General features: G+C 42.7%; 2 protein-coding genes across 3 annotated transcripts in view; both read left to right on the top strand.

The window, feature by feature from the left end:
• Positions 1–4,261: 4,261 nt before the first annotated feature.
• On the top strand, positions 4,262–11,364 carry ethe1 (ETHE1 persulfide dioxygenase). The gene is made up of 8 exons (XM_080767764.1): positions 4,262–4,403; positions 4,722–4,935; positions 5,909–6,053; positions 7,383–7,531; positions 7,867–7,996; positions 10,109–10,198; positions 10,579–10,695; positions 10,967–11,364. Exons 2-8 carry the CDS (start codon positions 4,732–4,734, stop codon positions 11,011–11,013), a joined length of 882 nt encoding a protein of 293 aa, XP_080623890.1. The 5' UTR covers positions 4,262–4,403; positions 4,722–4,731; the 3' UTR covers positions 11,014–11,364.
• Positions 11,365–12,977: 1,613 nt separating this feature from the next.
• Positions 12,978–25,642, top strand: part of phldb3 (pleckstrin homology-like domain, family B, member 3) — a 25,305-nt gene continuing 12,640 nt past the window's right edge. Inside the window, exons 1-7 of one of the 2 annotated variants that reach the window (XM_080767803.1) lie at positions 12,978–13,270; positions 18,653–18,807; positions 19,079–19,189; positions 19,473–19,610; positions 19,896–20,024; positions 22,033–22,230; positions 24,259–24,363. In XM_080767803.1, coding sequence (XP_080623929.1) covers positions 18,655–18,807; positions 19,079–19,189; positions 19,473–19,610; positions 19,896–20,024; positions 22,033–22,230; positions 24,259–24,363 — 834 coding nt within the window. In that variant the 5' untranslated portion in view covers positions 12,978–13,270; positions 18,653–18,654. The remainder of the gene's footprint in view (positions 13,271–18,652; positions 18,808–19,078; positions 19,190–19,472; positions 19,611–19,895; positions 20,025–22,032; positions 22,231–24,258; positions 24,364–25,642) is intronic. The other variant, XM_080767802.1, reaches the window with a different exon arrangement.

The raw sequence follows: 25,642 nt of genomic DNA, 5'->3' as shown, positions 1-25,642 counted from the left end.
AGACAATAAGAATAATGTATGCACTTGACTTATTAGTACTCATTTATAAATTGCAGAAACCACACTGCTGGCCTTACCAGACTTTCCTCCGAGGTGGATACCGGTAGCTATATGCTGGATAGACGTAGAATAGATATAGACCTACGCCTTCCCCGGGGTGTGTTGTCAACTTGTCAATGGTTTCCTAGGAGGATGCATCAAATCTCTGGTTGTTTGGGGTGGACTAGGCATCAGCTTCCCTGATTGGACAATATTATGATTCATCGGTTTCGCCGATTGGCACAGCTTTATCGTAACGTTTGTGCCGCTGCGGCACTATAAGTGGTAGCGTGTACAATGGATCTACAGTATAGGCGAAACATTGATTTGATTCCATTTCACGATCCAGATTTTTGGAAGCCCTAAATACCTATCATAAATAATGACTTGCGTGAGTAGAGTGTGCAAGTACTGTATCCCTCGGCCAATCAGGGATTTGCTGATGACGTAACTAAGGTATGTTTGGTGATCGGCTGTGTGTGTGTGTGTGTGTGTGTGTGTGTGTGTGTAATAGACATTAGTTTGTAGCAGTACTTGCACGCTCTGCTTGAAGTTGGCACCTCGACAGAGTGCATTTCTAGTTATTTGTCCATGATCAGCATTTTAATGCCTACAAAATCTAATTGATTATTCAGCATATAAGGTGATGTTTTTGTGATTTTGTGTAATACTAATACTAGACTCCACAACACTGTTCACTTAACTTCATTGTTTTTCTTTCCGGTGTATTGAAATTAGTGAAGTTCCTGTGTTTCCCCTCAAAACCACAAGACGTATCTTTTCCATGTTCGATGAAGACCAACTGCAGCATCCCAACATACCCAACTGCCCTGCACAAGAACCCACTCAACCACACAGGAAATATCAGTGCAGGTAAATTATACCGTATGTTTAGCATTAGTACCGTCATTGTTTCACCTCATCAGTTTAACCCCTCCCATTTCTCCATCATTGTGCCTCTGTCAGCCTGCTCAGATTCAACCAGCGATGGTACGGGCAGTTGGCGTATTGTCGGGGGGACGTTGGCGGCGGAGAATGAGTGGGGCTGGCAGAGCAGCTTACACTGGAGAGGGAAACATGTATGTGGAGGGGCAATCATCTCCCCACGCTGGGTCATCACTGCTGCTCACTGCTTCATTGAGTAAGAGCTGTAGAGTGGTAAGAAAGGTGGAATTATTTAGAACACGGATTGTAGCGGGAAAGACCCTGAAGATGGAGGGGCCCCTTCAGGGAGGCATGGTGATCCCATTCTATTTTAGATGTGTAATGCCAAAGTAAAGTTAGACTTTGTTGCACAATGATGAAACCCAATTAAAATACCATATAATACCTATAATAAATTAGGCTTTAAAGGTGACAGAATTTCAAGTTGCATAGGAAAAATAGCACATCACATCCTATACTATATGAGAATATTTAAAAACGAATCTCCAAACTGTGCAATAAACTTCTTACCTATACGTTTTAGTGATGGAAACAAGAACTATATTTTCCCACAACAGGTACAACATGGTGCATGAAGAGGACTGGCATGTTGTGGTGGACACAGTCAGTGTGGCAGATGAGTCTCATGGAAAACGCTACAGAGCGCTGCAGATTCTCTATCACCCCCGCTTCAACAAAGACAACAATGACTATGATGTGGGTCTGCTGCGCACAGTCACTGACATCCATATGAAAGGTGAGAGGGGAGGGTTCCATCTGCTGGAGGTTCATCTCCACACAGTTTATTGAAGTCTGTTCCTCAACAGCAACATTTAGATTCAACACTTCACAGTTGCCAACTTTGTAGTTAGCTGCATATTATAGGATATAACTGGCACGTTGTAGAATCGACGAGGATAGATAGGATTTCCACTCAAAACAATAATCATCAGTAACAGTTCTATATTAAGCAAAAGCAAAAAGTAAATCTATTAATGTAACACATTAGTTAGGTTAACTTAACCCAACAATCTTCTCATTATACTAACTCTACAATGTAGTCTATATGACAACATTAGATATTCCAACCTACATCACACGCACGCACGCACGCACGCACGCACGCACGCACGCACACACACACACACACACACACACACACACACACACACACACACACACACACACACACACACACACACACACACACACACACACTATAACTGTTGTAATCATCCCTTCGTTTATGTGACAGTATGTAACAATGTTATTTTAGGTGGAGTCCGACCGGTGTGCTTGCCGAATCCAAGTGAAACGTTCCCAGCTGGAACCTGGTGTTGGATCACTGGCTGGGGATACACTCATGAAGGGGGTGTGTTGCTTGGTTACGCCCACACTACGATTTCATAGAATTAGTATTATCCCCTCTGATCATACTGTTTATTGTATGTTGACTGTCACTTTATGTTCCCTGTTTCTTCAATCATCCATAATATTTATTTATTTTTCTCTTCTTTTTTAAGCTCTTAATTGGCATATTTACAGTATTTTGTATAATTTCCCCTTTCCAATGCCCAGTGCTATTATATAGTCTAAACTCAGTTTTATTTGTCACCTTTCCTCCCCTCATTCTCTTTCTCAGGTTATGTGTCAGATAATCTGAGACAAGCTCATGTGAAGGTGATATCTCAGTCCATATGCTCTCGCCCAAGTGTCTACGGCTCCTACCTAACTCCCAGAATGCTTTGTGCTGGGAAAATGGAAGGCGGTTTGGATTCCTGCCAGGTACCCAGTTGCACAACATTTCAATGGAATCTTGCATCAGATAAGACACCATTAGTCAAAAAAACTGACATACAACTTTGTCAACATGAAACAACACCCATTTATTATTTTGATGACTGATAAAACGTTTGTTCGGCCCATGTGGTTTGAAGGGAGACAGTGGAGGCCCTCTGGTGTGTCAGACAGCTGAGGGAGACTGGAGACTGGCAGGGATAGTGAGCTGGGGAGAAGGCTGTGGACGGCGCAATAAACCAGGAGTCTACACCAGAGTCACCCAACTGATGCACTGGGTTGGAAAATATGTAGAGGTATACAGAATATAGTAATCTCAGTGAGTGCACTGCATGTGGCACTAATTTAGGGTTAGGGATTTTGGATTCTACTGAAGTGTGTGGATCTAAGTGTCCACAAATCGAATGATGTTTAGGTAGTAAGTAAATTACACTGTAAAATCCAGTTAAGTATTTATTTTATGTATTTCACACAATCTGGGGAGATTTACAGTACGCCATGTAATACATCCTAGTAAAATAAAATGTCCTAGTTCTACCCATCTCTCAGCAGAACTACTGTCAGAGTAACCTTAAACAAGGCACTTAGTGTGCATTAAGCATGCATGGTGTTGCTAAGGGTGTTCAGAGTCTCAGACTCTACTATCTTTTACGTTTATTTACCGATTTATATATTATTTACCCTGGAAAAATAGAAAGACAAAACCCAAACAAAAGGTAATTAACATAGTTTAAATTAAGCTGCCACATGTTCTGCTTTCACAGAAGGACAAACCAGATGAATCAGAGGAATCACCAACAGCCACTACTACTAGTAGTATTACTACCACATCATAGTTGTTGTTCTTCTTATCACTGCATTTCATGGGCCAACGCAATCATACTGAAATAAAGCACAGTCAATTGTATCTGCTTCCTTTCTGTGTTGTTGCAGTTCATGTTTTAGAAAAGTTCTTACTAGAAAAGTACCAAAAAGTACCAAAAGTACTTGAATGTCACATTTCACTAGTAATTCTGTATATAAAAGGTTTAAAAAAAAAGTATGGAAACAAGCCTTGAGGGCTTATCTGAATTATCCTTGAACTGTTAATAAAGTATTCAATCAATCAAGCAGGGCTAAAGTAGTTTAATATAGGTTTTGTAATAATAATCAAAATCTACAAAGTACTAAGTAACTAAAAAAGTAAAAGTATAGCATTTTGAAAATACTCTAGTATAGTAAAAGCACCTCAAAATAGTACTTGAGTACATTTCCACCACTGCAGTAGATTTACTATACTTACCACATAAGTGTTTTCATATTTGTTGAGGGAGATTTAGGGAAAAAATGAGGAGGATGTGATATTTGAAGAAAAAGGAGGAAACTAGTTTTTTTTAATTGAGGTTCTGCCCTTGCTGCAATTGTGTTGGAATGGACACTGGCACTGTAGTTTGCACTTTGATACAGTAGGTGGCGGTGTGCACCTCACAATACCGCCACAAAACCTTGAAGAAGAGGAATGACCATGACCAGTTTGCCCACTGTGCGATAAGGTTTAAGGTACAGTTCAGGACAACATTGCAATCAACGATGACCCGTCCTCTATTGCGCCATCATAACAATATTTGTGATGGCAGAAATCCAGCTTCCAAACGTATGACAGGGTAATGTTGTTCCTTTATAGTTCCTGAAATGGTACTGTTAAGTGGACTATTGCATCAGTGTAAAACTGGAGGGTTCGGGAAGTATTTCGCCATAAACCGCCGCTACATAAAGTTATTCGCAAGTTAAGTTAAGTTGTCAATCATTAGATTTAGATTTTTTGCAATAAGTTACAAGGACAGGGATATCATACGCACACACCTCAGGTAGCCTACAGTTGCCTTTGGAATCGGAATTGCATGTCTGCGAATAATAATACCCTGTTCAGACGATTGGTTTACGGTGCTGATACTTTTGCTTGGTATTCTTTCCCCCAACAGTTGAAACAGAATGTGCTCGGTCAGAAACATGGCAAAACCTGTCCAGGCTCTGGCCTTCACGCTTTGCATAAGATCAGCAACCAGGAGCTCGAGTCATGCTGCAGCCCACAGCAGACTCATCCGCACGGGCGTTCACAGCAGCCTGCAGCCCCTAAACGTCTCCCGAAGAACTTACTGCTCCAGGGCGGCGCTGGAAGGACCCCTCTTTAGACAGGTGAGCTTCAGTCATTGGCTGTTTGTATGGGCGGCAGGGGGAATATTATATCTAACATTAAAACATTATACGATACGTGAACAAGACATCCAAAACGAGAAATCCCTACGACCAGGGATGTTCACTGCCCAGTGCCTACAGGGGGGCGGGGGCGTGTCGGGGTCACGGGGTTTATTCCTGGGCTTATTCCTGGCGGACTCCTGGATTGTCATTTCACCAGAACACAGGTAATTTTTTATATCTACTCTGTTAAAATGTTTCTGGGGGATGCATTCATTCAGAGATGTTGCATGGTTATTACATTTTCAGTCATCAAATTAATTCTTGAGGAAATTGTACCTACTTCTCTGTGCTACTCTGTTAAAATGTTACCACAATCCACATGCTTGTGGTATGGAATCCTGGATGGTTCGACTGTGTTGGAGTTTGGAAGCGCTCGCTTCCAATAAAGCAACATCCTGCTGCGCTGCCTCCTGCATTATGTGCCAATTCAAAACGGGTGGTACGCAGGGCGGTGAGTGATTATCCAACGAGCGCTTCCAAACTCCAACACTTGGAATTTGGAAGGAATTTCTTGACATAAAGTAGCTCATATAACATGTCTACCGTGGATTTTTATGAAACAAACACTTTGCAGATAGTAAGAGGATCGTTCAATTCTAAAAAGGGCGTTTTGGGGTATTTCGCCCCTGATAGAGAATTTCTCACAGTTCCTAAGTTGTTTGCGGGGGTCATATTAGCCAAGAACAGTTGAGATATTCTCTGCTAAATGAAGTGCATACATACTGTATCTTAGCCAGGTCCTGGAGTATTTGTGTCCCTGTTTCCTTAAGGCAGAAAAGCCGCAAACATCTTAAAGAAAATAAAGGTTTTCTATTTAATGAATTGTAATTTGTTACAGTAACTTTTATAAATGATCTACTCCATCACCTCATACCCAATGTCATCATGTTTCTTCTTTATATCTGTTCAGTTGTTTGAGTCAGTGAGCAGTACCTATACATACCTGCTGGCAGACAGAGGGACCAAGGAAGCAATACTCATCGACCCTGTCCTGGAGACTGTTGACAGAGATCTGAAGCTTATGGATGAACTGGGGCTGACTCTGAAAATGGCAGGTATGGTTCTAAAATAAACTATTCATTTATAAAAGCTAATACGTGTAGTGTTGTGTAGCTGTGTAAACCATCTTAAAGTATTTTTTTCTTTCTTCGATAATGCACACTGAGTTCACTTTGACCGCTGTGACTAACCATGTTACCGTGTCCACTTTGGTGTAAAGTAAACTCACTCCTCACCTTCACCGCTTGATTTAGATAATTTATGCATAAAAAGGAATTGTTCAGACAGCCTTTGACAAAACAGTGGATATTAATAAAAAAAAAATCAACTTAAATTTTATTCATTTTTCATGAACAGAAATGACATACAAGGACATACAGAAAGCAAAAAGACAAACAATCGAATATTACAATATGTGTTGCCAACTCAGTAAATAAAAAGTAAAAACAATAGATAAATGCTTGTAGGAGATCACACAGGATAATAATAAAATGAAAACATTATGTGAGCGTACGCGTACATACACACACTCACACTCACACACACGCATACATCCCCACACACTCTCACAGTCATACATACACCCACATACAATAATATTGGACAGTAAAATACCGTATATAAAGAAAATAAATAACATTGGTTACCATCCCATCTATGGGGTCACCCTCTAGAAATATAAGCATCTATGTATCATAAACATGAGTACCGTATTTGTGTCAAGGATTCAAGGATCATATCTTTTGTTTACATTCAGAGAAAAATAACAAAAAACAAAGCAAAAAATAAAAGCCAAACATGGATATTAATAATTTAATATTTTACTGTCATGTAAAAGCTCAGACCACTTATTCATTTATAATTAATAATTATAAATAACTCAAATTGCTAAATTAAACAATGGTGTGTTTTTTGCATGGAAATTTGGCTATACTATTTAAATTAAAATAAAGTATATATATATATAATTTATTGATACTTTTGTCCCGATTTATTATTGTTTCTCACCAAGTCCTTTCCTAGTCACTACGTCTTGACTCTTTAGCAGACCTTGTATTGAACTGTGCTTTTCCTATGTTAATAAAGTTTTCAATCAATCAAAGAGGAGAAGACAAATAAAAGTAACAAATAAAATGTAAACTAATGCAATCCAGTTATTATGTATCAGTCATTTCACAACCATTAACTAACGTTACCAAACACTCCGCTACTGATTCAACATACTAATTTGGTGAACAGACCAATTTCCCCCAGACCAATACATTTGTGCAGTGGGACACACAAATTGTGCTGATTGTCGGCCACAGACGCTCAATTACGTCCTAACTGACCCAAGTCGGCTTGTTGTGTTAGGGCCTCAATGCGCATCCTCTTTTTCCCAATAGTAAACACCCACTGCCATGCAGACCATATCACAGGCACAGGGCTGCTGAAGCAGAGACTGATGGTGTTGAAGAGTGCCATCTCTAAACACGGCGGTGCCACTGCAGATGTGCTCCTGTCAGACGGAGACCAGATTACCTTTGGAGATTATGTAAGGAAGAAACTTTCAACACAATGTACCGTGCTCAGATCTAATTTGATGGCTATCTGTGTTTTGGCTATTTTACATATTCGTCTCTAGACTAATGTGTAACAGTGGCAAGATAGTAGTATATATTTTTTGAATCTCAATTGAACAAAACAAAGCTGTGAGACTGAAAATGGTCTATTATTTTACTTTCAGAATGCTATCATGCACTACAAATAAATGGTAAATATTTTCCATTATCAGGAAAAGCACAAGTGTTTCGCCACATGTTTCTTTGCTACACTCTGCTACACTTTATTCAGTTGTGTTTACTCTGCCACTCCCTGCTTCCTCCACAGTACTTGACAGTGAGGGAGACTCCAGGACACACAGATGGGTGTATAACACTGGTGACGGGTGACCAGAGCATGGCCTTTACTGGGGACGCACTGCTGATCAGAGGCTGTGGCAGGACAGACTTCCAGCAGGGTATGCCTGAGCTCTTACTTTGATTCATCAGGAAGTTATTTAAAAATGTACAGGAGGTATTTATTTACCAAATGCTCTTGATTCTTGAGGGACTTACAAAGGTAGGTCATAGTAAGTGTAAGTAAGTAAAAAAGGTAAACACCATTTCTAACATTTCTTATACCAAATTACACCAACACCAAATTATTCACAGTGTTGGTAATGCGATTAATTGCAATATATCACATTTATTGATTGGGAGGGAATTGTTAACGGATGAGCTTGGGAAGTTGGGATGGGCATAAAATTAATATTATTATTAGGCAAGTGGTCCGAAGCATTCCCTGGGGGGTCTGTGTATTCCTGGGACTCGCATAAATACGTCTCTCTCTGTCTCACACACACACACACACACACACACACACACACACACACACACACACACACACACACACACACACACACTGACACGCACACAGTGGGCCGTCGTTGCCATAGGTAGTTACGTTATTTGTCCTGGCCGACTCGTGTGGTGTGTCTTGCAACGACACACAGAATCAATGTGTGTGAAGACCTTTGCTTCATCACGGTCAGTACAGGAGAGTCTGTGGGGTTTTTTTTGTGGTGGAATGGAGCAATGTAGAGACGTTGACATCCAAAAACATACGGCTGTCCGCTGTGAGTGCATGTTGAGAACCCCTGGTATAGACTAGGAGAGTGGTGTCATTGAGGGGGCAGAAAAAAGGGATTTAAGATCATTAAAGCTGGGCTGTTGCCTGAGTCCAGTGCATTCTGTCAACTTCCGGTGCAGGACTTTGTAACTGTTCGGCTCCCCATAGCTGATAGCCTGATAGCACTTAATTACCCTACCCCCTTAGATAGCATTTCTGTAGACTTAAATAGCATTTGATACAGACTTATAGCATGTTATGTAGACGGCACTATAATTGCATTGTACTGTATGTAGTCATAGCACGTCATCATAGTACATATGTATAGCATAGTATAGTATATTATATGTATAGTTTATATGTATAGTTTCATTATATAGATATTCCACTGTTACTTTCTTAGCTTACGCATGTTTCTTGATAAATGCTTTTTATGTGATGTATTCCCATGCTTTTTTGTTCTTGCTTAATGTAAATCGCTCTGGATTAAGAGCGTCTGCTAAATGCCTAAATTGTAATAGCTGCATGGAGCCGCCATTGGACTGGCTCCATGAAGTGAACACACACACACACACACACACACACACACACACACACACACAATCACAACCAGCCACCACACCACCCACTGGTATAATTGTCAATAACGGTACTGAAATTAAGGCTATAAGGGCATTAATGTCCTGGGAGTGGGAGCCCTTTTTTCCTTGTGTGTGTGTGTGACTGCACTTCCATAGCTTGGGGCCAGGAGGGAGAAGAGTTGCTTGGAATGTTAGCCAAGTTGTCATAGGGTAGGGAGTGACAGATGACCTACTAATCCTAGTGTGTGGGATTGGATCATATGTGGCACAGTGGTAGGTAGGGGGTTGCCATGCCATTGGGTACATTGTGCTGTTGGTGAACACTAGTGTTTTTGAAGTGAATGCAGATTTGGTCAATCTGTAGCCGCAATTTGCAACTCTAGATTTTTTTACAATGGGCTGAATCGTGCGCAGGTAAGATTCTATTAAACAAGCGCTCCCCCTCACGTCTTGTTTTATGGCACGTTGCAAAAATCTAAATGGCGGCTCGATATTGTCACTCTTGGAATATTTTGGACAGAAAGTAGCTCATAACATCTCTACGGGGGATTTTTATGAAAAACAAGCTCAGCAGATTGAAAGAGGATAATTCAAGCTTGGACTGCAGCTGCAATGTTGGTGAGTTTAACCAGCAGATCATAAACCAAAAAACATGAATAGGAAGTGGTATGGAGGGTATTGCAACTCTAGATTCAGCCCATTGTAAAAAAATCTAGAGTTGCAAATTGCGGCTAGTCAATCTGTATGTATCCTTGCTTACTTTTGACTAAAAACAAGGTATTCTGTTTATTTTTGTAATGTAGCTTAATGACACATGGTGGCAGTATTACATGTTTTCTTGCCATGAGTGACAATCTCAACATAACTTTACTCTTTCTCAGGTTGCCCCAAGAGGTTATATCAGTCGGTTCATCAAAGGATTTTCACACTGCCTGCTCACTGCCTAATCTACCCTGCACATGACTACAAAGGTTAGCTGCAAATCCCACCTTCCTTAGTCTCATAATAATTATTTTTGGTTAACTGATTTTAGATTAAATTCAATTTATTATTGGCTATTTATGGTAAGTACTACCAGCTTTACATATGGATACAAAGAAACTGCACTTTGCTTACACACTTTATTGTGAGAGAAAGAAATTGTGAATAAGTCCAAACTAGACGTTGATTTTTTTTTTTTTATATATTTTAAATAATACTGTAGATGAAGTAAAAGACTGCCTGTCCAAATGTTGACCAGCCACATCCTCTAACCTCTTATCATCTTTTGACGCAAGTCCAAGATAAAGTCAAAGGTCATCACACCTCGATTGAAACTGATCGATTGACTGGATGTGTTCCTGTCTATCAGGTCAGACAGTGTCCACGGTCGGTGAGGAGCGAAAGTTCAACCCCCGTCTGACCAAAAGCCTGCAAGAGTTTGTGGAAATCATGAACAATCTGAACCTTCCCAAGCCTGCTAAAATAGGTATGGAAGAAGAAAAGGAAAAAAAACGTGATTCTAGTAGTCAGTCTGTAGTACAATGCCTCCATTATCCATGCACATAACACTTAATCCCTGGGGTATACTGTAAGAATTATCATGTGAATGAGTATGACAAAGCTGGATTCATCTGTGTTTCACAACGTTTTAAATAAGAACATGCTCACATTCACATTGGTGAAATTACTGTATAGTCAGCATTACTTACTATTTCAGAAAATTACATTTCTTTACTTTCTGTTTTTTCCCTTGTCAGATATTGCAGTGCCTGCTAACCTGGTTTGTGGACTACATGAGGTTTGAGTATTTAACAAAAGCAATGCTGTTACTGGCAGGCAACATGATCAGATTTACACCGTTGTGTTGACATAGGATTAACCAAACCTAAATATTTGAATTTGATGTCAATATAATATTATGTTAAGTACAAGTTTGTATATTTTAAGTTTAAATGATACTTGCTGTTCATCAGCAAATGACAGATGATCAGTTATAATTTGCTACACATGCACAGAAGCCTAAAAATAAAAAAAATGACTATTAAGCGATGTTTCAAAATGTTGTAGGGAATAGGGAAACAAAATTATGCATATTCGCTATTTTATCATTATCTATTTTTTTAATAAATTTTGATTCTTCTTTCAAATGTCAAAATGCGTTGCTCTTTGTGCAGCTGCTTGGTTATTAATAGCACAGAAGTTAAGAAGTAATGCTCAGACAGGAATGTTCTATTGAAGGTTTGGTTTAGTATTCATGAATGCTCAACTTAGACAATTGAGTCCTTCCACATGGCCTTCCCAGTGATTCCGGAGTCCTCTTGCCAAGGCAACGTACACACACACACACACACACACACACATACACACACACACACACACACACACGCGCACTAAAGCCTTTTTGCATAGTAGGAAAATGAAACTCCTGTTTGCATTCAGATTTCAGAATCACTGAAGGCCATGTTTCCACTGTCCTTGTCATGGCTGTGTGTGCCTGCGTTCATATCTATTTATTGAATATTAGAGTCCTCTATTGAAATTCATCACTCTGTACTGAAATATAGCATCCTCACTTGAGAATGTCCACAGAGAAAACATATTGTATTGAGTATTTGTAGGGGATATACTGTATGCTTACTCTTCATGTCTGTCATTATGGCCAATTGACACTGTCAGGAGAGGAAGACCGGTTTGGGTGGATGTGCATGCCTTTGACCTGATCACACATGAACTGCTTACGCTTCTGATCGTACACTTAAACCCCAAGGTATCCTTTCTTGTATTTCCAAGCAATGCTATATTCTCTTCCTGTGAATATTGTTTTCCCCCGAAAAGGTAATTGTATCTGCTTCTGCGGCTGTGAAATGCCTGCAAGTGTTTTGAACTCACTTGAAAGGCACATGGCAGGCTGACAGAATGTCGCTGTGGCTGCTGTGAACTTATGACTGACTGAGTGAACAATATCTGGTAAAAGAGCAAAGAAAAGTTCATTATCCATGTCACATGCACGTTGCTAGCACACAAATAAACACACACGGTCCAGCTCTGTCAGAGGCAGACAACCCTTCTCTCTCTCTCACCTAGCTTATGCTCCATCAGGCACACCTGTCATCAGGGGGCGTGACAGACCAAGACCATGCATGCATTAGTGTTACAAGTGGAAGATAGGCTACCGGTATGTTGTTTTGGTGGCAGTGTTTCTTCATAGAAAAGCCCTGTTTGGCTTTTGAAAAGAAAAGGTGCCACTGCCAGCTGTTCTTTTACCCAGTCTGTCCCCCATCTGCTCAGCCTCAGGGTAACCCCCCCGCCCCCCCTTTCCACCATCCACTTGTCTTAAACAGTTTGCCACCCTGGTCCCTGGTCGTCCTCTGCCCATACTCTCCCACACGTCACTGGAAAAAATAATCTATACTCTGCTGACTGTGGGGACTCGGAGGAGGTAGGGCAGTGTGATAAATGCTTTTCAGTGAAGGGAGAGGGGTTCGGCTAAGCAATAAATAACCAAGGGTCGAGTCTGAAAGGCGGAAGAGGTGTGTTGGAACTTGGCACTGTGCCCAAGTGACATTGTAACGGCGTAGAACTATAGCTCCTGTCACAAAGAAAGTAAAGTGGTGTCGTGACTGTCGTCGCGCCACGGCGCCAGTTCTGTGAATAAAAGTACCACTGCGGTGGGGACGGTACTGAAACTGGCGGTGTTGTTTCGAGTCGAGCCGCGCGCTTCACACAAAAAACTTTAGTGCCCGCCTCCCTTGCTCTCGCACATGCACTAGTACATTCCATTTCACCTGTTGACGCCGACAGCTCAGTGAGCTGCCACTTTTCATGGGAAACTATTTGGAGGGATTGAATCAAATCAAGCGAAGATAAAGATATCAAGGCGTAAGAAGGAAGCGGTCCATCCATACAGAAAACAAAGCGGAAACAGTGGACTGGACGGACGCTGAGAAAGTGAAAGCGCACTGAAGTTCACCCAGTCGCTCTTCTTGACTTGCCAGTTGCCACAATATGCAGTTATTGAGGAACTATATCACTTTTCACTGAATTTCTGTCCGTTCTCTCAGGTAAGGTTTCTTTCTCTCGTAACGAGTATAGCCCACATTGTTTCAAGTGAAGTTAACGACTTAATTTGTCACATTTTCACGTATGTTGACCTATTTAAGATGACAGAAACATTGAAATAATTTGTTAATTAATCTTTAATGGTTATTATCAAAGATTAATTAACAAACTTCAACTTGATGGGCGATCGAGTCGTCAATTAAAGTAATTAAAGTTGCCAATTTAGTTTTTGTTATGCGAAATTACCTGCGCGCCTGCGAATGCCTACACACTTTCTTTGTCAATGAATAATCGTGGCTGATGCAAAATTACACTACTAACTTGTTACTTGTACGTGCCCTTTGCCCTAAATATGAGACATGATTCATGTATTTTTTTCATTAGGCCTATGAGTTGCAATATAGCCTGTTATTTATGAGTCTACTCATGTCTACCTACAATAAGAATCCTTGTCCCATGGCAAGCTCAGTTTACGTTAACTCCCACTTTGTTTACAATGTTCTTGTGATATCTCGCTTTTATCCACCCTCATCAGATTCAGAACAGAACAGAGCATAAACAAAGGGTGGGAGTGTATAGGGAGTGCTGCTGAGTGAATGAATTTCCCTGGGAGGGTTGGTGTCATGGGAATTCATAGGTTTGCGTTCAGTCATTCTCTCACACGCCTTGTTTTGGCCATTATGAACAAATCTATGTCTGAGCCCTTCCTCCCAGACTGTCATTAATGGCTCACTAGTTCCCTTGCATCAGGAGAGAAATTCTCAGGCAAATGGAATCTCTGTTGGAGCTGTTGAACGAGCACCAACGCCAGCAATAGTTACACGGGAGCCTGTGCCAATTAGTGCTGCATTGAGCACATTCCATACTATACTATGCACAAACAGATGTGTATTACTCTTACTGTAGAGCAGTAGCCTACAGCAGTTGTGCATATAGCCTGCCACCAGAGTATGCCAAACATTCATCCACATAATTTAAATATGGGCATATATATATATGCTTAGCCTGTATAAAAGCATAGTTTTTACTAGTTTGCATGTAATAACCATTTCTGACACATCCAGGGACTATACCTCACACATCACAATAGATGTGATGATAAAGTTAAAAGTACATTAAACCAATAAAATCTGCACACCAGTATATTGCTCCGATTGTGGGTATTTTCTTTGATAAAGTACATTGCCACAGAATATCCTACAACCACCTGTGTTCTCAAGCCACCAGTTGGCAGTGAATACATTTTATACCCTTGCCTTGCCCCTAGGTAAACGATCAAGGACCAAAAGAGACCAATCGGCAGTGAAAACACTTCCTCTCACCTGCTCCTCCTGATCAGTGGCTGGCTAGTGTTTCTATGACAGCTTCCTGCCTGCCGGCTCTCAGCCAATAGCTGTGTGCAGTGGGAGCTGAGGTCACTGGGTATTCTGGGGCACTTGATATGTCTGATGTCATTGTGCTCCTTCATGGCAGGACGTCATCGTTTGTAAATAAATTGGAAATGTGTCTGGAAATATTGCGTGAGACACAGTGATGTCATGATGTTGAGTCTATAATTGATTTGACAGACTAAGGCTTAGAGATGGGTCTATTTGACTGAAACGACAACCTGTAATTTTGGCCTGTAAGTAATATGTCTCTTGCCCTTCCAGTCCACTGGCCTAACAACTGGAGCTGGTCTTGTACCCTCTGAAGATGGAACAGAACCAACATACTGCAGAGTAAACTAAATATAACATTTGCTTAGATTGACTAATGGCGTGTTATTGTCGTGCAGCCAATGTCCTTACAGGATTTATTGCTGACCATGGCTCTGCAAAAGTCATAGCAAAGATATCCGATGGCCAACTGCGGGACCTTCAACCAATCTGTGGTTCCCTGATTATGCAGATCTTCCTTAAATGGAACTAGAGAAAGCTTTTGTCTTGAGGGCAGTTTTTAACAAATACAATGAAGTAAATGTGGTGGTGAATGTACTGCCAATGTAGAATTTCTGCTTCAGCCCACATGACTATTACCCTCTTGTCCTTGGACTTGGAGAAAATACCAGTAAAGCTGAAAATCACCAACAGATTAGGCCCTATCAAGACTACGGTCAGTTCTATTTAGACTATACAAAAGCCCTAAACAACCATGTTTCTGCCATAGCAAGATTTGTATATTCACTCTAATCAAGAGAATCATGAAGCATAGGTTCAATTCACTTTTTGAATTAATAATTGAACTGATACTGACTTGACTAATGACTATGACCCGGGCACCTGTGCATTAATTTAATTCAAATGCCTTGGAAACCCATCCAGCCATCCATCCATCCATCTTCAACGGCTTATCCGTAGTCAGGTCGTGGGGGCAACAGCTCCACCAGAGTGTTCCAAACTTCCCTCTCCAGAGCAACATTAGTGACTTCCTCCTGGGGGATCCCAAGTCCATGTATTTCCTCCAACTGCGCCTTGGTATGCCTCGAGGACCTCCCTAGGGAGACGCCCGAGAGGCATCCTAACAAGATGCCCGAACCACCTAAGCTGGCTCCTTTCCAGGTGAAGGAGCAGCGGTTCTACTCCGAGACTCTCTCGTGTGACTGAACTTCTCACCCTATCTCTAAGGGAGATGCCAGCCACCCTTCGGAAACCCAGACGTTTTTATTTCCAGAAAGAAAATGTGATCAAATGTGGTTAGACTCTACTAGGATCAGCTGCATTTTGCAGACCGGTGTTTTTTTATGGCTGTTTTGAAGGAGGGTAAGGAGTCACACTTTTTGATGTCTGTTGGTAGGGCATTCCACATTTTGGTGGCATAGTAAAACGAATTTAACGCCATGTTTGTGCCGAATCTGGATGGAAAGAGATCAGTGAACAACCCTGTCTTATAATGTTAAAATGTGTGGAGTGAAGGGATGTTCAGTATGGACTATAGGAGATGAAATGCAACTGAAATTAGAACAGTGTCATAGGGTCAGAGAAACTTCACAGTGTGGATTGTCAAGTGTGATGTGAGAGTAAACTTGGCTGCTTTGAGCACATGGTGAGATAATGTGACAGAGATAGTGGCATTCCTCTCTCCCTAGTCCCCTCTAACTCCTGTACTCCCTCACATTAAGTGTGTGTGTGTGTGTGTGTGTGTGTGTGTGTGTCTCTACACACACACACACACACACACACACACACACACACACACACACACACACACACACTATTGAACTCTGTTTATTCTCTTTCTCTAATCTCCCATGCCACTCCCCTGCTATCTAGACCAATTAGTGTGGGCTCATTAAAACAACATTTTGTCATTTAATCTTCCTCTCCATCATGTTTGCTTCCCTTTGCTGCATGACTTTGCTCTCTTTTTGCCTCTGCTATCCAGCCCACTCTCACTCACTCTTCCACACACATGCACTCATTCATTCATTCTCTCTCACTCTCTTGTATGTGCATTGTGTTTGTTTAGCCTTCTGTTTGTTATGTTTGACATGTGCCTATGTTGACATGAAAGCGTGGACTTTACTCGTGAATGCCTCTGGGTTGTACTGGTGGTGATACTGTATCTGCTGCTCTGAACTTTATCTAGCTTAGAGGTCAGGTGACAAACACTGGTTTTACTTCAAAGCTGACAGCTTTTATTGGAAGCATGAGCATCCCATGACGTGCAAGCATATAGAGTAATTTGATGTGGCCTTTAATTTAATGTAAGTTATCATTTAATGTACCAAAGTAATGTACAGTATATTTGCAATCCAACCACATCATAATCAGCAGTGAAAACACAGGAAGGGCTTCGTTCTAAAAGCTGCCAAATGTCTATATACTTTGGATAGAAATGTTTCATATTTTTGCACTAATGTTACTGCTGTTCTGTTGATTTTGGTTGTTGACATTGATGCAGTCCTGCTCAGTCTCTGTTACTTAGTCTGTTTTTGAGTGGTGCAACCACTCTTATAGACAGCTATGTGTGTCCCTGGCTGGGTCCTTGGCTCGCTGGCTGTGTTAGAGCACGAAAATAGCAAGTTGCATCACTCAGTTCACACGGGTGTGATTTTTTTTATGTTGCACTAATTCTGCAAAAACAATGACCCCTTGGGGACTAAATACATTTGAAGTCTGGCACACTGCAAAATACTCAACTATGTCCCTCTGAGATTTTAAAGGGTTCTTTTTGTACTCTTTCTGGGTTTAATGAACACTGCGAACTCTGCCCTCCCTGCCTCTGTTTGCCAGTCCAGCTGGTGTTTGGAACCCCTCACTCAAATACAGTATGTGGGTTGTATATCTATTTTGATGCTCCTTCTCCTCTGCCAACCCCTTCCTTCTTTCCATTGCCTGTAGCCTAATAAGGTCTGGATGGAGAAAAAGAGAGAATAAAGAGGACAGAGAGCCTGAGGAGAGGGTGTGGGAAAGGGTTTGACAATAGGAATCGAGAGTATTTTCCCACGTGTGTGTGTGTGTGTGTGTGTGTGTGTGTGTGTGTGTGTGTCTGTGTGTGTGTGTGTCTGTGTCTGTGTGTGTGAGAGCATTGTACATACTGTACAGTATGTACATACTGTACATATAGCTTGAAATATACCCATAACAACAACAACAACAACATGTTTAACGATATTCGCTCTGGTTAACACACTTAAGCGAAGCAGACATAGGATTACACCATGAAGAGTCCTTCAAAGTGTATAGTAAAGTATGCATTAATGCATATCTGTGGGCAAAGTTATGCTGTAGTATTGCATTGATCAGTGTTGTGGTGTTTATGCACCGTCTCACCTCTCACTACTTAAAAGGCAATGTGAAGAGAACAGCATTTTCATGCTACAGTATACCCCTGCCCTGAGATCAGATTCTAAAAATGTCTTCTACATCCTGACAGTTTTCTGAAAAAGCTATGTTTCTATGTTAGTCGTTCTTCGATTTTTCAAAAATAGCAGACCTACAAGCTCGTAGCGCGCCACTCGGTGGCGCGCTATGAGCTTGTAGATCTGCTATTTTTAAATAGCTAAAGCATAACATAATGCTAACACCAAAAGGGGTTCCCGCCCAAAATTGGTTTGAATGCAAACCCTGAAAAACAACACGAAGACCACCTCCCACATAGTGCGTTCGCTCCTTTCTTATACTATTACTTCCCATTTACCTCTCAAGGTGTTTTCTCTATTATCACCAGCCCAGTTTCTGTAATCCTGGAGGGATTTCAGTGGTTAATGCTTTAGGCCAGGGCTTGTTTAGTTATTACTCAGTTGTGATAGCCCCTCTGTGATCTGTCACCTGATCCCTCGCACGCCTTCAATCAGCCACTGGATCAGATTACCACAACATTTAGTCAAGTCATGCCAGCAGAGGCCCCCTAAACTTTACCTCTCATTAAGTATCACCCCTCCTACCTCCTCCTGACCTCAGAAATGCCCCGGCACACTATGGACAGCTCCAGGAGCCAATGGGAACCAGGGCTGAGACCACCGTGGATCACACTGACACAAGTGGCTGGAGGACAGAGTCCAACCTCATCGGGGGCAGAGTCTGATACGGAGAGCAGCAGCACAGAGAGTGAGAAGGTAAGTGAATGTCTGCAACGCTGCATCCAAGTGATGCTTTTTTAATGATGTTAATTCAGATGCAGGCAGCATTCGCATGTAAAATGCCATTACATTAGCATGCCGTGCTAGTGTGGCTGCTGTGCAGTATGCCTCAGGGCAAGAAAACAAATTTATTTCCTCAATACTCTCCACTCCCCCGTCAATATTCAGCTATTGTTTATTTCTATTGTAGCGTTCTGAATTGATGATTTTGTGTGGTCAGCTACATAACTTTTTCATCCACTCACAGTCCCGTACCAGACATCTAGAGGTGGGGTCAGCAAGGGTCTTGCCATCGCCCTCCATGTTCCAACAGCGAATCACAGAGATCAATCAGCAGAAGGAGGAACTAAAGATTGAGGTGAGTTGATGAATGAAACTATGCGTCACTGATGACAACTCTGGAAAATAATTTGTCATGATGTCTACAGGAACATGCTTGCTGGCCATTGTTGGGGCCCGTTTGCCAGTGAACAGAGAGTCAAATCTGTTGCACAGGATAGTTGAATAAAACGTCTTCGGCTTCACGTTGCAGCCATGTGCCATTTCCAGATGCCAACATACTCACAGTGAAATGGCATAGTCATCTGTTTCTCGGGGCAACATTCCCTGTCTATGATTATGACTATCTACTGTCCTCTCAGCTGCAGCTGGAGATAGCCCTGCTCCAAGGCGAGTTGCAGACGGAGAGGAAACAGCTGCACAGACACACACAGCAGCTACAGGCACTACAGAACGAGGCCAAACATCTTGAGAAGCCCAGACACACCGACAGGCACAAAGTAAGAGACACTCCCTTCAGGTATTGTCTACCTGTCGTGTTTCACAGTGGGTCATAGTGGGGAAGTGACTTGGCATGTATGGCCAAGTCAAGTGACTTGGCATGCATTGCACACCACCATTTTCCTACTGTGTGAATAATATACAATTGTATGTAACCCTTTTGAGTTGGTCACATAGAGGGTCAACCGTCTGTCTTTTCTGAGAAAAAACTGGGTGAGACGAACAACATTGGGGACCCCCACATTAACAGAATAAAAACATTTCAAACGTGACTGTGACTTTAGGAACGAGAGAGCCTGGAAAAGGAGAGGAGCAGAGTGGAGGAGTTCAGGAGGTGCTTTGAGGAGAAGGAGAGGCTGATCCCCAGTCAGCCAGAGAGCCAGAGAGTGCAGCTGACACTGCAGCTACAGCAGGTGATGGCCTGATCGGCACAACGGCCACATTTACAAATTACTCTCTAGCTCCTATCTTCACTACTGTATACAGACTACAGCACCATTGAGCAACTGGTATTACACATTTTAAACTACTGTCACACCTTTAACCCAGGTCGATGCCAAGTTTCCAGAACGGCCTCTTATAGCGCCACCAGGAGGCCGACTTTTGGAAAACACATTTTAGGATATTACTCCTCCAGATTCTGTCCAAAAATCCCACAAATCGTTACACACTATCTCTATAGTCATGTGTTCAGGACGGATCTGTCCGATATTTCATATTCCATCCGAATTGGCTAACATTGGCCTTCAAAGTTTGCAGGATTTTGAACAAAAAGCCTCAAATCATGAATGCAGCGTGCAATTTACGTGACATCTTCAAGGACTTTCCTACTAGGCTCTATCCCACCCTTTTCCCATTGGCCTGTTATAGCACCACCAACAGGTGGAACAAAATGCCTCAAATCATTCAATTGCCATCCAAGGTGTAAGAGAAAATGTTACCCTTTTCACATTGGCCTATTATAGCACCACCAGGAGGCCACAACCTGACCTGCCCTGGTGGAGACCTGTGCCCTAAGGCAGGGGTTCCCAAACTCTTTTGGGGTAGATATTTTTCCAGGTACCCCCTCATCATCGCAACACGGATAACAAATAAATGTATACGTCTAAATGTAGACGTTTAAATGTAGACGTCTAAATGTAGACGTCTAAATGTGTACAGACGTCTAAATGTAGACGTCTAAATGTAGACGTCAATGTAGACGTCTAAATGTGTACGTCTTCTCTTATGGGGGTCCCTGGCATATCTTTTCAAATGGGGGTCCACGGGCTAAGTAGTGTCAATTTGGGGGTCCTTGACATGAAAAAGTTTGGGAACCACTGCTTTAAACACTTTAGCACTAGAACATGAACAAAATAGATGGGTCCCCCCTGGAACTCCCTCAGGTACCCCTGGGGGTCCCCGGACCCCACTTTGGGAACCACTGCCCTAAGGGGCACCTTTTCTAGTTATATATTACTATAATACACAGTTCAATTTGTACATTATTTTGGTTATTGCCAAACTGGTACTGAGGAAGAATGTATGGATCTCAAATTACTTACTTACTTAACTTAATCCTCTTCGTGCTGGATTAAACATAATTACAGATTATTTGTAAAATTAAGTTGTGTTGTTGACAGTGTCACAGAAATGAAATGAAATACATCTGCTACTCTGTGAACTGCCTTAAGGACATGGTGATGTGTGTCATGATATACTATGTTGACACTTGACAGTGCTGCAGTATACTATATATATATACAGTATATCGTCTGTCTGTCGCACACTATAGCTGTGTGCCTTTCAGTGATTGCGCAGTACCTGTTTTACCTGATGTGTCTGAGCTAAAGACACAAACAGACGGCTTATTGTACCTGGTGTCTCTCAGAACATAACGATGACAGAGACATGGAACTTGTTTTATGGGTTGCATTTAATGAATGGTTCCGTTCCACCCAGTGGCTGTTTGATGTTCCATGCTTTGTCTTATCTTTTGTCACTCCTGTGCTTCCAGTGTTATTGTCTTTGTTTATACTTCCGATGTGAACTTGGAACAGTGAATGCCGATAAGCATTGTCTGATCATTGAAATAAAAAGGAACTTCTAAACCTCTATGGATTAGCATCTATCGATAATCAATGGTTTTCACCACCAAGTGTCACTGTTGCGCAGCCTACACACACATAATAACTGTATATATGATGATTTTGGGTGTGACAGTACAGTACAGTAGAGGGGACCCCCACATGGTAACTCTGTCATTGCTCAAGCATTTCGGATGACACCACTTACTTGTCTTACACAGGTGTGATTTTACATAATATTGAATTACAAACATTTGGACAGTGAAGTTCATTCTCTTCCCAAACTGAATCATCATTTGCCAAAAAGATCTATGTACATTAGAAGCCTTGAAACTAATTTGTCTCTCTTGTACAGGAGAGAGAGAAGATGGAGGCTGCAGTCCGGACCTTTGAGGACTGGGAGTTCCGTGTCTTGGAGCAAGAGACACACATAGATGAAGAAGAGGAGCAGAATGAGGAGGACAGAGGAATGGAAGTGAGGAAAGAGCGAGTGGGAGAGGGAGAGCTGGAACGGGAGATCTCAAGTCAGCAGCATGCTATCAACACCGCACAGGTAAGCTGTTAAACAGAGAATTTCACAGCTGCTCCAGACTTGTTTTACAAGCTTATCTACGTTGTCATGTGCTCTTAGTCACTGTTTACTGTGGTTGGCCAGCACCCAGCACGGGATTAACTGCTGCTCAGTCCATTGAGTGCATTAGTGTGAAATAGGGCTTTACACACACACACTCTCTCTCTCACTCACACACACACACACACACACACACACACACACACACACACACACACACACACACACACACACACACACACACACACACACACACACACACACACGTCACACACGTGTCACTTTCTCACTGTAAAGCAAAGTATTTTCATGTGCCTCAGTTGTTTTTAAGCATAATTAATTCATGCAAACATACATGCATGCACGTGCGCTCATACACACAGCTCTTTGTTTCCACAGCCGCCAGGGCGTGTTTGAGGGACCGTCCCTCAAACTCTCCCCCCCCCCCCCCCCCTTCCACCACCTCCAAACAAACACTGACATGAGCGTGAACTCTTCTCTCCTCTCACTCACCAGAATCACCCTGTCGTCAGTAATGACATTAGAGGCCGTCCTGAGAACCACAAAGGGGAATGATGAAAGACAGGAAGAACAAGAGGTGGGGTGGGATTGGTTACAGGTGAGGAAGATTGGGAGACAAGGAACGATGGAGAATGAAACAGGAATTACTAGCAAAGTTCAGGGCTGGTCCATCAACTAAGAACTGAAAGAAAGACAAATGGGAGACAAGACAAGTTTTCACAGAGGGTTTTCACAGAGGGACTGACATGGGGATTTGAAGAGGTCTTTAACGCAGGGTGACCATGTTCAAAGATTTTGAAAGGCCTTTTGTGTTTTGGTGCACATTGTTGGTTTCTATGACTGGTTAGAATTAGGAAGGATTAGAAGGGCCCTCGGGCAGAGCATGGGTAAAGTACCTGCCCACCACTGTGGAGTCTAGGGGTTTGAACCCAGCATGGTACTTCCAGCCTTGCCAATCGTCTATACAAACACAAATTGGCCCATGTTCACGGGAGGGAAGCCGGCCGTAGGGAGAGTGATCTTTGTCACTGCACATGGTCCTATTTAATTGGCTCAGGCTGGCGCAGCACCTGTCAATGGGGAATGTTGAGCAGGATGGGGATTGGGGAATGTTACAGAGCTAGTAGCGCCGTAGGACGGAGGCATTACCTCTTCCCGGTAGGGGCTCCTCAATGGCATGTGAGCCAGTAGGTTACAGCAGTGACAGAATTAGGATTAGACGGGTATTGGCTTAAAGTCCCTCAAAGTACATGACTGTGCTTTTTATCCCTGCAGTGATATTCTAAGACACCTGACCAAAATTAGTACATGTGGCAGTGTGGCAGACTGTAAAGGGTTTTTTCCACACATATTTCGTAGACGGTAATGATAGCAAGGCCTGAATTTCCATCCAAATTTATAAACTAAACTATTAATGTGAATACACCCCAGAATTTAAATAGATTCCAGATTGTGTCTCTTATGGTTTGAGAAGCGAGGCAGACTGCAGAGAGAATGAGTGCTGAAGAAGAGATGGTATTGTATGTGGTGGAGTTAAGGGAGTTTACTCAGCTGCACAGAAACCTCACTGGAGTTGACAGTTAATTTCTATACCTCTCTCTGTCTCTGTCTCTTTCTCTCTCTGACGCATGCTGTGTCCCAAAGGTGGAGACAACGAGCACAAAATTGATGTCAAACAATCATCTGTCACATTGGCGAGCCTTTTAGCCTTGCTCTCTTATATCGCTCTCATGCCCCAGCCCTTTAACTTGCAAATGGTTGTTTGATTTGCATTGTTCCTCCCTGAGTTGCAATGACGCACTGCATCGATTCACTCTTCACTGTCGTGTGATATTGTGTGCAGAAAAGTTTTGTTTACCTAATATTACAGCACATCATTATAGGCTACATTACATAACCCTAACAGCTAAAATGTCTGCTGTGGTAATGCATCTTTTGAATAGAATGCATGGCATTGTGTGCCGAGGGAATAATTCCCCTGATTTTCAGGAACGAGTCCAGCAGTTGGAGCGGCAGCTGAAAGAAATAGAGAGAGAGAAGGAGAGGGAGCTAAACGCATTGAGGAAAGAGAAGAGAGACTTGCTCCATCAAAAGGTAGGCATAAGAGACGATAGTTACGTATGTAACTACGGTTCTATGAGTCCTGAATGACCGCCAGAGGCGGTGCTTTAAGCACTGAATACGTCCCTTCGCGCATGCGCAGTCGAGTATTTATACCAACAATGTCAATTTTGACCCCGTGATGACCCCCGGAGTAGTCTATAACTTCCGGCAGTCACCTGGGGCTCAGTCCCTACAGAATCTTCTCGCGAGAACACGAGGATTCTGAGTGACAAGAGTGCCTCTGGCGGTCATTCAGGACTCATAGAACCGTAGTTACATACGTAACTATCGTTCTATTTCGTCCCTGCTGACCGCCAGAGGCGGTGCTTTAAGCACTGAATGACTTATACCAGACAAGTCACGAGGAATCCTGATTACAAACCTCAAAGGGTAGAACCGGAGGATTCGGGGAAGAGGACCACGTCCAATGGGTGGGGAGTGGCCACATTCACCCTGTAGAATCTTGAGAAAGTGCCTGCCGAAGCCCATGAGGCGGCGGCACAAATGTCCTCCAAGGGCACCCCTCTCATGGCAGCCCACGATGTGGAAATGCTCCTTGTAGAGTGGCACCGTACACCCGATGGTACGGGGAGGTTACTTACCTCATAGGCGTGGCTGATTGTGTCTACAATCCAGTGGGACAGGCGCTGCTTGGAGAGAGCGCCGCCTTTGTTCACGCCACTATGGCAAAGGAATAGCTGCTCTGCCCGCCTGATGCGTGCAGTAGCTTCAATGTAGGCTCTCAGAGCCCGGACTGGGCACAACAGCTCCAGTTTGTCTGTCCCCTCTCCAGGTGGGGGGTTAAATCGAGCCAGCCTGATAGGCTGGTTGAGGTGAGCCTGCGACAGCACCTTCGGGAGGAATGCTATGTTTGGCCACAGCGTGACCCCCGAGCCGTCTGCGTTCCACCTCAGACATGTTTCACTGACTGACAGAGCGTGCAGTTCACTGACGCGCTTTGCCGATGTAATGGCCAGGAGAAGGGATGTCTTGTATGACGCCCACTTCAGCTCGGCCTGTGCCAAGGGTTCGAAGGGAGGCCCGCACAGGGCGTCCAGTACCCGGTTAAGGTCCCATAACGGAGCCCTCGGAGCTCTCGGGGGATGCAACCTCCGAGCCCCTCTCAGGAAGAGGGACACCAGGTTGTGGCTCCCTACTGTGCGGTCGTTAATTGCCACATGGCGGCAGGATATTGCTGCCACGTAAACCTTCAAGGTAGAGGGGGACCGGCCCTTACCTAGTAGAGATTGTAGGAACTCCAGGATTTTGG

This window comes from Protomyctophum bolini (genome assembly GCF_963924005.1).
Source record: "Protomyctophum bolini genome assembly, chromosome: 7".
Lineage (NCBI taxonomy): Eukaryota > Metazoa > Chordata > Actinopteri > Myctophiformes > Myctophidae > Protomyctophum > Protomyctophum bolini.
Note: the sequence above shows the minus strand (reverse complement) of the source record. Positions and strands in the feature narration are given on the sequence as shown.

What these genes read in the sequence shown, in the direction of transcription:
- ethe1 (XM_080767764.1), top strand. Translation starts at nt 4,732, where the DNA reads ATGTGCTCGGTCAGAAACATGGCAAAACCTGTCCAGGCTCTGGCCTTC. An exon ending in AGATTACCTTTGGAGATTAT is followed by an intron (nt 7,532 to 7,866) that starts GTAAGGAAGAAA and finishes CTTCCTCCACAG; the next exon opens with TACTTGACAGTGAGGGAGAC. An exon ending in CCCTGCACATGACTACAAAG is followed by an intron (nt 10,199 to 10,578) that starts GTTAGCTGCAAA and finishes CCTGTCTATCAG; the next exon opens with GTCAGACAGTGTCCACGGTC.